The sequence below is a fragment of the Rhinolophus hipposideros genome (genome assembly GCF_964194185.1).
Source record: "Rhinolophus hipposideros genome assembly, chromosome: 21".
In the NCBI taxonomy this organism is placed as follows: Eukaryota; Metazoa; Chordata; class Mammalia; order Chiroptera; family Rhinolophidae; genus Rhinolophus; species Rhinolophus hipposideros.
In genome coordinates, this window is record NC_138067.1 from 41,159,910 (window position 1) to 41,172,797 (window position 12,888).

General features: G+C 58.0%; 1 protein-coding gene across 2 annotated transcripts in view; it reads left to right on the forward strand.

Annotated features, from left to right (window-relative positions):
* PPP1R37 (protein phosphatase 1 regulatory subunit 37) overlaps positions 1 to 10,767 on the forward strand; it is a 41,505-nt gene extending 30,738 nt beyond the window's left edge. For both annotated transcript variants that reach the window (XM_081032066.1, XM_081032067.1), the window contains exons 2-13: positions 3,167 to 3,264; positions 4,760 to 4,805; positions 5,046 to 5,146; positions 5,782 to 5,901; positions 6,171 to 6,321; positions 6,406 to 6,561; positions 7,598 to 7,710; positions 8,311 to 8,452; positions 8,551 to 8,717; positions 8,842 to 9,553; positions 9,865 to 9,955; positions 10,045 to 10,767. In XM_081032066.1, coding sequence (XP_080888192.1) covers positions 3,167 to 3,264; positions 4,760 to 4,805; positions 5,046 to 5,146; positions 5,782 to 5,901; positions 6,171 to 6,321; positions 6,406 to 6,561; positions 7,598 to 7,710; positions 8,311 to 8,452; positions 8,551 to 8,717; positions 8,842 to 9,553; positions 9,865 to 9,947 — 1,889 coding nt within the window. In that variant the 3' untranslated portion in view covers positions 9,948 to 9,955; positions 10,045 to 10,767. The remainder of the gene's footprint in view (positions 1 to 3,166; positions 3,265 to 4,759; positions 4,806 to 5,045; positions 5,147 to 5,781; positions 5,902 to 6,170; positions 6,322 to 6,405; positions 6,562 to 7,597; positions 7,711 to 8,310; positions 8,453 to 8,550; positions 8,718 to 8,841; positions 9,554 to 9,864; positions 9,956 to 10,044) is intronic.
* Positions 10,768 to 12,888: the final 2,121 nt, after the last annotated feature.

Genomic DNA, 12,888 nt, shown 5'->3' on the forward strand with positions numbered 1-12,888 from the left:
CTTTGCAGCACTGTCCTTTGCTGCCTGGCCTTGGGGCTCCCGCCTGGGCCTCTCACCCGGCCCCACGCCTCAGCCTTTGCACTGTGGTTCCCTGACACTGTAGTGCCCAGACATCAGCCCTTCCCAGTGTTTTCCTCTGGTCACTTCATCACAGATGAATGGGTGTGTGGGAGCCAGCTGCCTGCGCGGCTCCCTACCCTGCTAGCATATATCGTGCTTGGATGGCGCCTGGCGCAGCGCAGATGCTATGGAAATGCTATATATTATTTCTCTGAACCATCTGTACTGCTGTTCCCTTGCCATTATTTCTTAAATTAGTTCATGTTTTATTTGAATATATTTCATCACCTTCCCAAAGAATAATATACGCAGAATGCTGTTTTTGACGTGGTAGTTCTTTTTTCCTTAATACACGAATGAAATACACATACATCATGATAACTATAAGGTCATGCCCGAGCCACCCAACACCCATGTATTCTCACTGGTTACGTGGTAGGCTCAGGATGTGCTCGTGATGCTGTTGGGGAAATCGAGGCAGGGTGGGGGGGGTGCCCAGGCTGACAAGACTGACAGCCCCCACACTTGTTCCTTTAGTGTCTTTCCCCAGTGCTGCTCCTACCTTGAATGTGTTCGTCGCCATCAGACAAAAGTGATACAATGCAATTCTCATTTTGTCATCAGAGGGCACCAAACCCCTTCTCTGAGCCTGTCTGCCCCTCCTACTCTTTGCCCTCAGTTTCCCCTTCTGTAAATGGGTAGGCAGGTCCAACCTTCTGAGCTTTGGCTGTGACCTGTTTGAGGCTATGCCTTCATCCAAACCCGGTGGATGGTTGGATGGCAGGTTAGAGACCTGGGCCACGAGCTCACCAGGAGGATCTTTGTGGACTTTGGGAGCGAGACGGGGAGCTTGGCTCAGCCTAGGCAGTCAAGGAGGGCTTCCTGGAGGAAAGCACATCAAAGCTGAGCACCTCCACAACCGATGGCAGTTTGAGGGTTTACTTAGATGCCCCTTGTTCCCTGCAGACTAAGTTGTTGACAACTGCTAGTGGTGATCCTGCGTGAGTACATGTGTTCAGCCCTGCTTCCTCCCATCTGACCGGACCAGGCCAACGCAGCCTGGGCTCTTGATGGAGTGAGTGTATCTAGAGGAGAGGTTTTTTTTTTCCCCGTTGGCCATCTAATTAAGCCTATGGACCCCCTCTTAGAGTGATGATTTTTAAAAGCAAAAAATAAAATAGAATTGCAGAGGATGCCAGTTAAAATACAGTTAGCTAGATTTTTTTTTACTTGTATTCTAGTGTTTATGCTCTTCTTCATTGACATGAAATACCAGGAGATAGTGGCAGCTCTAATGACCACCATTTCAAAGTAGTGAACATTCAAAAGTTGTAGTCATGTTAGATGATGGGAAAACATCGGTCATATCTCTTGATGACAAAGTCGCAGGGTCTGCTAAACACTATCTTCTCTCTTGCTCTCTCTCTCTCTCTCTCTCTCTCTCTCTCTCTCTCTCTCTCTAGTTAATAAGAAGGAAATGCTAAATTTAATTTTAGTTTGGTTACTGAAAATAAAGAGGCAATGTTTCCCCACTCAGGTTCATGGACCCTGCTTAGCTGGACTCCCTGAAGCCGCTGCTCTAGTCCCAAGGGCTGCCTTCCAGGCAAGGCCAGCTCCCATTCACCCTCCCCCCCGCCCAGAGCTGGTGGCCACCAGGCACATGGGCACATGTCAGGGACAGGTCCGCAGGAGGACAGCTGGCATTGGGAAGGCTGCTCATGGCCTGCAGTCGTACCCGAGGAGGAAGTGAGGAGTGAGGGGTGAGGGCCTGGCCGGACCTCTGGGGAGGCGGGGCTCTGTGGACTTCTTTCCTCAGCACATGGTTCCAGCCTCCCCACCCTCACCCAGCACAGTGGAGAGCAAGTTGCGGAGCACATGTTCGACTCTGTTCTGTACCAGCTGCCTGGCCCCAGGGAGGCAGCTTTCCTTCCCTGGACCTCAGTTTCCTTTCCTAGGAAACAGGGTGATGTTTGATGAGATTGGGGTGCACGACCTCTGGCCAGAGCAATGGCTGGAGGGAGAGTCTGCCTGGAGATGCTTACCCAAAAACTCTGCAGGACCGGGCCAGGATGGCAGCAGGGTAAGGGAAGGCCTGCTTCCCTGCCCCCATTCCCCTGGCCCCAAAGCTTTGTGTCTCTCCCCTGCTCAGAGCCTCTCCTTCCTGCTCTTTTGGCTGACCCAGGGTAAAATCCAAGATCTGAGAGCCAAAACCTGAAAACAGTACAAATGTCTCATCACCTGGTGAATGGTACGTCAGACAGTACTGGAAAGGAGCCCAGACTTAAAATCCTTATGCTCCATGAAGCAGTCCACAAAGGCTACATACTCTTTATCTCCGTTTTTATGAAATGTCCAGAAAAGACAAATCTATGCAGACAGAAAGGCCAGCCATATCTTTCTACATGGAGATGGGCCCTGGGCTGCCTAAAGCCTGGGCTGGGCAGCTGTTGTGTTTGGGCAGCTGCTGATTTCATAAATTTTAGTTGATTTATGAAAATAAGCTGAGTAGCCATCAGGGAAGGTTTCACTAGTGACTGCTTCAGGAGTAGGGACTCCATGAGGCCACGTGGCATTGCAGTAGAGAGCTGAGCTTGAAGTCTGGCTCTGGCACTTCCCAGCTGTGTGACCTTGGGCTAGATGCTTCACCTCTCTGAGCTCAGCTTCCTCATAGGGCTGAAGTACAGATTCATTCTCATCCAAAAAAATTTTTAAAATCAAACATCTGCTCTGGGCCTGGCCCTGGGCCGGAGACAGTGTTAGGTGGTGACCATGACAGCCCCAGCACTGCTTTTGAGGGGCTTCTACTTTAGTGGGGGAGACAGCTGACTAATAGAAAATTGTGTGATAGTAATTGTGTATTGTTTGTGTGAAGCTGCTGAAGGAGCCGTGGGGAACGGAGTGACTTGGTTTCAGGGTGCCCAGGAAAACCTCCCCAGGCCAGCATTGGCAGTGAGGGGCCTCGATGGGAGGACAGAGCTCAGTGGGTTGTTGGAAGGGGCGTTTTGGAGGCTGAGTGGGGAAGGAGGTACCCGCAGACTGGAGGCGAGAGGGGTGAAAGGGGCCCAGAATATGGAGGGTCACAGGCTGGGGTCCTCTGTGTCCACAGCCCAGAATGTGACCGTGGACGAGGTCATCAGCGCCTACAAGCAGGCCTGCCAGAAGCTGAACTGCAGACAGATCCCCAAGCTCCTCAGGCAGCTCCAGGTATGACCGGCAGGAGGAGAGGGAGGGGTAGAGGGGGGGGGGTCCCTGGAGAAAAGCTGCCCCCCCACCTCCCAGCAGCCTCTGGACCTCTGGTGTCTGCCCCAGCAGGAGAGGTCAAACGAAGCACTCCCACTGCCCAGCCTGCTCACCTAGCCAGGGGCCGTGTAAATGCATCTTGGAAAACCCTCTGTTCAGTTGTAAAAATAATCAGGCTCTTCACAGATACGTAAACACTACAGAATTATATCAAGTAAGAATTTCAAGTATCCATCATTCCCCAAAAGAAATTCTGTTCCGCAGGGGAAAAGCCATGTATATGACATTTATTCTTAAAAGCCTGAATTATAAAAGCAATGTATATTCTCTAATTTTTTAAACATCACAATATACTACAGACATGAAAAGCAAAATCCACTTCTTGCTGAAGTTCCATTCCCCAGGAGTCCCCATGGGTGACAGCTGGGGCTTGTGTCCTCTGGCCTTTCCTGGGCATTTGCAAGGGGGCAGGTCACTATCTAGAGGTGCAGACAGAGGGCAGTCTCTTTTTTTGTATGAATTAGGGTATTACTGTATCTGCGGCGTGCTTACCCCCCCAGCCATCTCCTGCAGCTGCCTCTCCTGTGGCCCACCGAGCCTGGCCACGTTGGTAGAACCCTGCTGCAGTGCCTTCCCTCTGGGTGGGTCATTCCAAAATGTTTCTAGATTGCTTGTTTCTAGAGTTGGTGCTCCCTCAGACAACACTGCTGTGAGCAGTCATGCTTGCTGCCCATCTCATTGCCCATTGGGTTAGGGGTTCTGTGGAAGATTCCAGAAGAGTTTGTTCAGGGAAAGATGGCCACTCAGTGTGGAAGCCAAGAGTGTGGGCCCTGGAGCCTGGTTTAAATCAAGCCTACCCCTTATTAGCAAGTGACCCTAGGCAAGGCTGGCCTTAGTCTCTGTGTCTGTAGTTTATGGGTTCATCATAGCACCTACCCTAGGTTGAGGAGTGTGGAGCCCAGACAACAGGCGCTGGTACTCGTAGGAGTGGGGCTGTGAGTCAGAGCCAGGAGGGGGCTGGGAAGATGTCTCTCCAGTGCCTTTACTCCTCTTTACTGAGCACTCGCTGTGTGCCAGCCTGGAACTCTGCCCTTCACCCCCAGGCCTCTCTAGCCTGAACTGTCAGCATTCCCAGCCTCAGCACCTACCTACCACACAACCTTGGGATTGGCTGTTCCCTCTGCCTGGAACTCTCATCCTCAAGACTCCTAGGGCCCACTCCCTCTCTCCATTCAACTGGGGCAGAGGGCCTGCACCCAGACCATTTCTGGCCCCCGTTCCTGTGGGTGAGGAGCTGCCCTGCTCTCTTAGGCCCTGCGCCCCTCCCTGACCCCAGAACACTGCCTCACCTCAGAAATAGAAGAGCCAGGTTGGAGCCCCAGCTGCCCCACTGTCAGGGTCCAGCCTGGCCCCTGCAGAGGTCTTCCTGCCTTAACCGCCATGCACTCTGCTTTCCCAGGAGTTCACAGACCTCGGACATCGCATCGACTGCCTGGACCTGAAAGGTGTGTGTCTGGACAGAGGCCCGGAGCCCTTGAGTAGAGGGCGGGGCCACGCCTCCCTGGAATGTGGGCCTGGGCCTGTTTGTGGTCTTCCGGGGCCTGCCACAGAGGGGCTTAGCCAGGGGCTGGGGCTGGGCCTGAGAGAGCTGCGGGGGGCAGATGGCCCTTCCTCCTGCCCTTGGGCTGGAGCCCTTTTCTACCCAGCTCCCCACCACGCATGCACAGTGCTCTATCTCCTCCCAGGTGAAAAGCTCGACTACAGGGCCTGCGAGGCCCTGGAAGAGGTCTTCAAGAGGCTGCAGTTCAAGGTTGTGGATCTGGAGCAGACTAACCTGGATGAAGATGTGAGCAGCCCCTGCCACCGTCCTTACCTGCTCCCTGAACTCCTGGCCCCCTAGAGGTTTGGGGGGGAGAGGGCACTGCAGGAGGCGGGCAGACCTTTTTGAAGGACGGAATGGGGAGTTAGCCAGTATGACCAGAGTGGATGGGGGGAGTACTGGGGCTCCAGGGTGGCACCCAGAGAAGGGGTCTCATAGACCTGCCTCAAAAGCAGGACCTTTGTAAACAAGGGACAGACCTGGGGAGCCAGGCCTCAGGGGAGCCCTGTTGCCACCAGGAGTCTTTCCAGGACCCCCGTCCCCTAGGGATCACAGCACCTGCAGGGGAGAATTTGAGAAACTTCTGGAAGCAGCCTCCCCCATTTATGCCCAGGTGTCCTCACCTCCCCAGACTTGGAGACCACCAGGAAACCAGGGGTTTGGGCCCCAGGTCTAGAGGAAACAGGAGGGCCAGAGGAAGGGGTCCTAGAAATCCAGGCCCAGGCCCAGGGATGGCAGAGGCCTGGCTGGGTCCCACAGCACATCAGTCCTGGGGGTGAGTAAGAGAAAGCAGACTGGCTCCTGCAGGAAGTGGTTCCCGTGACCCAGAGGTGCCGGAGCAGCACCAGGACCTGGCTGAGCCCCGGTGTCCCCGCCTGCAGGGCGCCTCCGCTCTCTTTGACATGATCGAGTACTATGAGTCGGCCACCCACCTCAACATCTCCTTCAACAAGCACATCGGCACGCGGGGCTGGCAGGCCGCCGCCCACATGATGCGCAAGGTGGGCACCCCCACCCCACCCCCTACATCTCCAGGGTGGAAGGAGCTCAGGCACAGAGGGGTCTAGGTGCTTTCCCAGGGCACCCAGCCCTGCCTCGCTCACCTACAGGACCCCAGGCTGGACCTTCCACCTGGGGTTTCCACCAGCCACAGGTTCCCTGGCTGCAAAACCAGGTGGCCCCGCTGCTCATTGGGACTGGGGTGGGCGGTCCCCTCAGGGCAGGGAAGGCTGGGGCCCGCCTGACCCAGCCCCCGCTCCGGCCCCACCAGACCAGCTGCCTGCAGTACCTGGACGCCCGCAACACGCCCCTGCTGGACCACTCGGCGCCCTTCGTGGCCCGCGCCTTGCGGATCCGCAGCAGCCTGGCGGTGCTACACCTGGAGAATGCCAGCCTGTCGGGGCGGCCACTCATGCTGCTCGGTGAGCCCCGGGCCTGGGAGGCCGGGCTGGGGCTCTGGGCCGGGTCCTTGGGGCAGGACACTCACACCCACCCCTCCCCCCCAGCCACGGCCCTGAAGATGAACGTGAACCTGCGGGAGCTGTACTTAGCCGACAACAAGCTCAATGGCCTGCAGGACTCTGCCCAGCTGGGCAACCTGCTCAAATTCAACTGCTCCTTGCAGATCCTGGATCTCCGTAACAACCACGTGCTGGACTCAGGTGTGTGTAAGGCCTATCCATCCGTACTCCAGTCACCCAGCACCCACCATGCCCGGCCAGGTGCTCCATGGTGCTGGACGCAGTTGGGGACACAGTGGTGGCCAAGACAATCCCAGCCATCCCCAGGCAGAGAACTCAGGCTGGGCAGGGCTGGGCGGCAGGACCCCCAGTCTAGGGGTCAGGGAGGGCGCCCTGGAGGAGTGGACAGCTCAGTGGAGACCTGCAGAATGAGGTGAAGTATTGAAAAGATAATTAAAATAATGACAATCTGGGAAAAGTGCCCTGAAGAAGACAAGCTTGTTGTGATAAGGGTCAATGGCAGGCTGTTTAAGGTGTAGGGAGGGGACCTCTAGGTGGCGATATGGAGGCTGAGAACGGAACCAGCCTGGGAAAAGAGTGCCGGCAGAGGGCAGCAAGGGCCTGAGGTGGGAAAGAGCTGGGGGGAAAGCCACGGTGAGCCAGGGCTGGATGGAAAGAGAAGAGGAAGTAATTAGCAGGAGGAATTCGATTTCTCCATGGGGGAGGGCAGTTGTGACCAGGTTCACTACTGAGCAGAGTTCCCTGGCCTCAGTGTGAAGAAGGGCATTGTGGGAGGTAGAGTGGGATGGCGAGGCCAGCACCTTCCCCCAGGGCTGCCAGGCCCAGACACCACGTTTATTGAGCACCTATCCATGCCAGGGCTGTCACCTCCGGCTCCCACCTCTGCGACCTCTGCCCTCGGGAAAGACAGAGCCAAGATAAATTAATAAAATATTAAGTCTGTCAGATGGTGAGATCTGCTTTAGAGAAAAATAAATGTGGGCTGCGCTGGATGGCTGAGGACTGTCTCTCGGGAGAGGGTAATACTCGCCCAGAGATCGGAGGCAGGCAGAGATGAGTGTTCCTGGCCCAGGGGTCAGGGGAACAGCGTGTGGGGCCCTGCCTGTAGGGACCCAGGAGGTGCTGAGTGCTCACAGGGTGGCCCTTGCTCCCACTCTGGAGTCCCCTGGAGAAGTGCCCGGGCCACAGATGGGACTTGCCCACGCGCCTCCCGCAGGTCTGGCTTACATCTGCGAGGGCCTCAAGGAGCAGAGGAAGGGGCTGGCAACCCTGGTGCTGTGGAACAACCAGCTCACACATACGGGCATGGCTTTCCTGGGCATGACGCTGGTGAGTCGGCCTGCGAGAGGGGAGGGGGCACCCCAGTCCTCATATCACCTCCCCCACCTCAGCTCACAGCTGTCACCTTCCACCCGTCCTGTCTCAGCCTGGCCCATCCTGCAGGTGTAGGAACCATTTTGTCCCCTTTCAGCCCCATGTGGCCTTTCCTGCAGCTCACACCCCCTCTTTTCCCTGAGGAAAGTAGCCCTCCTTTCACTGTCTTTTTGCATCCAGCCCCATAGATAGCCTAGGATGGTGCTTTGCATGAGGTGAAAATGTTTTGCGTAGAAAGTTAATATTTCTGGAAGCCTTCAGTAAATCCTAAATCTTTTTATGACGCAGTATTTAAAGTAAGCCCACAGGGCACAAAGACTCAAACCCAGGCAGAGAATTCCCCATGGCCAGTCCTCTGGAGGCTGGCGTGGGCAGAGGATGGGTCTGGGTGTGGGAAGTGGACAGGGCAGCTGGCACTTGGGGAGACTTCTAAACACATGAGGAATTCGGCATTAAGTAGGAATGTGGCACCGCCGAGGAGAGAGTACGCACATTTGCCTCTTCCTGACTGGCCTTCTGGCCTTTTCCTCACTGTCAACGTGCCGCCCCCCACAGCCACACACGCAGAGCCTGGAGACGCTGAACCTGGGCCACAACCCCATTGGGAACGAGGGTGTCCGCAACCTCAAGAACGGCCTCATCGGCAACCGCAGTGTGCTCCGCCTCGGCCTGGCCTCCACCAAGCTCACGTGCGAGGGTAGGACACGGGGCCGGGCGGAGGGGCCTGGCAGGCCAGGGCGGCGGGCGGCCAGCTGGGCATGGGCCCGTGGCCAGCCCCTGCGGTCCCCCTCCCAGGCGCGGTGGCAGTGGCAGAGTTCATCGCCGAGAGCCCCCGCCTCCTGAGACTGGACCTGCGGGAGAACGAGATCAAGACGGGCGGGCTCATGGCGCTGTCCTTGGCCCTCAAGGTGAACCACTCCCTGCTGCGCCTGGACCTCGACCGCGAGCCCAAGAAGGAGGCGGTGAGCGGGCTCCCCCTGCGGCCTCGCTGCGGGCAGGTGGGGGCGGGCCTGGCCCAGGGTGGCCGCAGGGCCTGCTGCAGGGACAGGCCACGCAGAGCCCTAGCCAGGCCCACTCCGCCCGCAGGTGAAGAGCTTCATTGAGACCCAGAAGGCGCTGCTCGCAGAGATCCAGAACGGCTGCAAGCGCAACTTCGTGCTGGCGCGAGAGCGGGAGGAGAAGGAGCAGCGGCTGCAGCTGTCGGCCTCCATGCCCGAGATCACGGTCACCGAGCCCCAGCCCGATGACGAGCCGGAGGATGAGCCCGCCACCGAGGCGCAGGAGAATGGGGCCCCGGGCCCTGGGCCTGGCCTGGACTCAGACTCAGACTCAGACTCCGAGGGGGAGGAGGGCGAAGGGGGTGGTGAGGAGCTGGCTGTGGCCCCCGGCCCTGCCCAGGTGCCCCCCACGGACTCCCTGGGCCCTGGGGACAGGAGCCCCCCAGGCAGCCCCTCCTGCCCCACTGAGCAGCGTATTTCCGTGTCCAGCCCGGGCTGGGGCCGCAAAGTATTTGTGGTGACTCGTGTGGAGAGCCCACCTGAGAGAGCAGAGCCCCCTGTGCCACCCGTCCCCGGCCCTCCCTCTCCCCCCGCTTTGCCCTCCCCGCCCCCCTCATCTTCCCTACCGCCAGCTGAGGCTATCAGCACTTGGGACCCAGGGTCGTCTGAGCCTCAGCCACAGCCACCTCAGTCAGGGCCACCACTGCCCAACGGCCTGAAGCCCGAGTTTGCCCTCGCACTGCCTCCAGAGCCGCCCCCAGGGCCCGAGGCCAAGGCGGGCAGCTGTGGCCTGGAACATGGTGAGAGGAGTTCTGGGGCAGGGTGACCGCTACCCGTTAGTGGGCCTCAGTTTACCCCTTTAAAATGGCCCTTGAAGTGGCAGGGACAAGTGGGACTTGGTCCTCCGTCCCCGCCTTGCTCCCCTTGGATCCTGGGAACTCTCCTGGGGGCCTGGGCACATGAGGTTTGTTGGCTGGAGTCTGATGATCTCAGTGGTGCCCTGGCCTGTGCCACCCTGAGGGTCTGTCTTGGGTAGGGCTGATGGGGACAGGCTGTCATCCCCCTCCCTGCCTGCCTGACTGGAGGCCACCTGCATGTTCTCCCCACGCAGAAATGAGCTGCTCCAAGAACGAGAAGGAGCTCGAGGAGCTGCTTCTGGAAGCCAGTCAGGAATCTGGGCAGGAGACACTGTGACACTTTAGGTGAGAAGAGCAGCAGGGGCGGGGGAGCTGGGGAGCCGGCGATAGAGCCCCGGGCTCTGACAGGCCCCCTCATTTCTCTTCTCCCCAAGTTCCTTTTTTCCGGTCAGTCTTCGATGAGCTGAGGCCAGAGCCATGAGAATCTGCTCACCCTCACCCCCAGCCCCCAAGGCCTGGGACACGAGGGGTGTGGGGGGCCTCTCTGGGGACTCCCACCCCCCTACAGCAACACTACATCGGGTGCAGAAGCTACAGGGAATGGCCCTCCCCACCCTGACTTAAGCACTTCTATTTATGTGTTCGGCACCCGAAGACTGGACTGGGGGTGGATGGGAGGAGGGGAAGGCGGAGAAGTCTCCAGGGGCATGGATCGCAAGGCCAGGGACTTTTCCGGAGGGGCCTGTGGGGCCAGGATTGCCCTGTGGAGGGCAGGAGTCCTGGGTGGTGGTGGGATGGCCCCTCGGTGTCCCTGGCGCAGGACAAGACAGGAGGCGTGGTGTGGGAGGGGCGATGAGTGATGGTGGTGGTTGAACTTTGTAGAACAGCCCCAGATAGGGTGAGGGCTGGGGGTGGGTGGGGGGAGATGGGAGCAGAGGATCAGAGCTTTCTTTTTCTTAAGTGCAATAAATTTATCAGGGAGCTGGGTGGGGAGCAGCCAGGGTTCTGGAGACCCTGCTGTCCAGGCCACTTGAGGCTGTGCCCTGAGAGGCACTACAACCCAGGGTGGGGAGGGGTCCGGGTGGGGGAGGGGCTGCTCCTGTCGGTGCAACTCTGTTCACACCTTTTCTAATAAACCAGAGCTGGGTGCACCATTCTCCTGCTCTCTGCTGGTGCTGGTCCTGGGTGCTCCCTGCAGGGGTTCTGGGCATGGAGCTGGGAGGAGGGCAGCTCTGCTTCTTGAGCACCAGCTGGGCTGCATGCCCGTGTCCCTCAGAGGAACACCAGGAGACTGCCCCTTCTTTACATGTGTCCACAGCTCTGTCACATCCAGTCCACTTGCCCGTCTTCAGAGGGAAACAGTCCCCAGATACTCTCCCGCTTCAGGTTTGGCTTCTCAATGTGATAGATACGGCGCTCGCGTCCAGAGGTCACTCCTCTGCCTGCTCACCTGTGGCTCAGGGAGAGCAGACACCAGCCTAACCCCAGTGGCCCTGAACGTGCCAGTGGGAGTGTGCCTCAGGCACACGTCAGTGCCGCTGGGGCCTGGGTGGGCAGCCTGCTGCTCCGTGTTGCCAGGACACACTGAGGATACGGCCAGGGCTGTGGGGCATTTCTGGGAAGTGTGAAGTTGACCCTTCAGGAAACGAGCGAACCACCCGAGGGGACAGACCTTTGCACCTGCCCCTGCTTCCCTGCATGGGAGGCTGACATGGGATGGGTAGTGGCAGTGGAAAGACTACAAGAATCATAGTGTCACGAAACAGGAGCCCTGGTACTGCTCAGCTCCTATGCAAACCCAGGGAGCTCTGTCCCCAGCTGCCTGGGTGTCTTTAGGCACTGTCGGTTCGTCCTTTGGTCATTGGCAGCTGTGTGTGTGACTGCTTCCTGGAACAGCCGCAGCTAGGCTGCTTGGGTGAGGCCCATTTGGGGAGGTGCTCAGGGCAGCCATACACATCAGCCCCCGGCCCCTAGCACCTGCCCCAGCACAGCCCACGGGCAGCTGGGGAGACACCTGCATGGGTTGTGCTTCTCAGCTGTGGCAGTGTAATTCTCCAGCTGGTGCCCCCTGTGACCGGGTGTGTGGTGAGGGCGGGATGAGCCTTCCAGGCTGCCCTGCCTTCAGCCCCCTTCTTGGTGAGACTGGGGAGTGTGAGGTTGGCTTTAAGATGCTGAGGAACCAGTCCTTGACCAGGTTGGGGTCTGTCAGTACAGCCCCCTAAAATCTCTCAGCCTGTGGTCAGTTCTAGCCATTGGCCAGGAATCAAATCCCGTGAGGGGTTCTGCCCTTAGCAGCATGGTGGGTGCTCACCCATCCCCCTTGCCCTCTGCCTACACCTCCAGGCTGGTGACCAGCAGTCTGGGCTGGGGGCTTGGGGTCTCAGCTTGCCCCTCGTGTGGTGCCTGTGACGGGCTGGGGTCCTGTTCCCAGGCTTGTCCCTGCTCTTGCTTGTACTAAGTATAACTTGGCGTGAGGAATGTGGTCTTTGCAGCCAACCATTCGACATTGAATTGTGTCCCCACATCCCCACACACAGACATGTGACGTCCTCACCCCCAGGACCTCAGAATGGGACCTTTGGAAGCAGGTCTTTACAGAGGTCGTCACGTTAAAATGAGGCTATAGGATGGGCCCTAATTCAAAATGACTGGTGTCCTTTTAACAAGGGGAATGGGGACAGAGACAGATGCGCACAGCGGGAAGGTGGTGTGAAGAGTCACAGAGGGAAGGCCATCTGAAGACGGAGGACCAGAGTGACGCAGCCACAAGCCCAGGGACACCAGATGGCCAGCAAAGCAGCAGAAGCTGGAAGAGGCCAGGAAGGATTCCCCTACACGTCTCCGAGGGGGCAGGGACACCTTGATGTTGGACTTCTGGCCTCCAGACTGAGAGAATGTATTTCTGTTCTCAGCCACCCAGTCTTTGGGACTTTGTGACAGCAGCCCTAGGAGAGAATAACAGACCATCTGTTCAGGGCTCCTGATTTTCAGACAGGCCTGGATGCTGGTATGGGTTCCCTTTGCCTTCAGCCGTCCTAGCATTGCCCGCGCGTATTGTGCAGACACAGTCTGTTTTAGCTCTTGGCTAGACACTGCCCAGTCTTAAGGACCCTAAGGGGTTTATTTTCACGCACGTGGGTGCTCAGGGCAGCAGGCAGCTCTTCATGGTGATTTAAGGACCCAAGTCCCCTCCCTCCCTAGGGCCTCAGGGTTCCTGCATCCAGCAGGTAGATGGGGGAGGAGAGTGGAGAAGGCAGACCTGCTTCCTCAGTACTGCG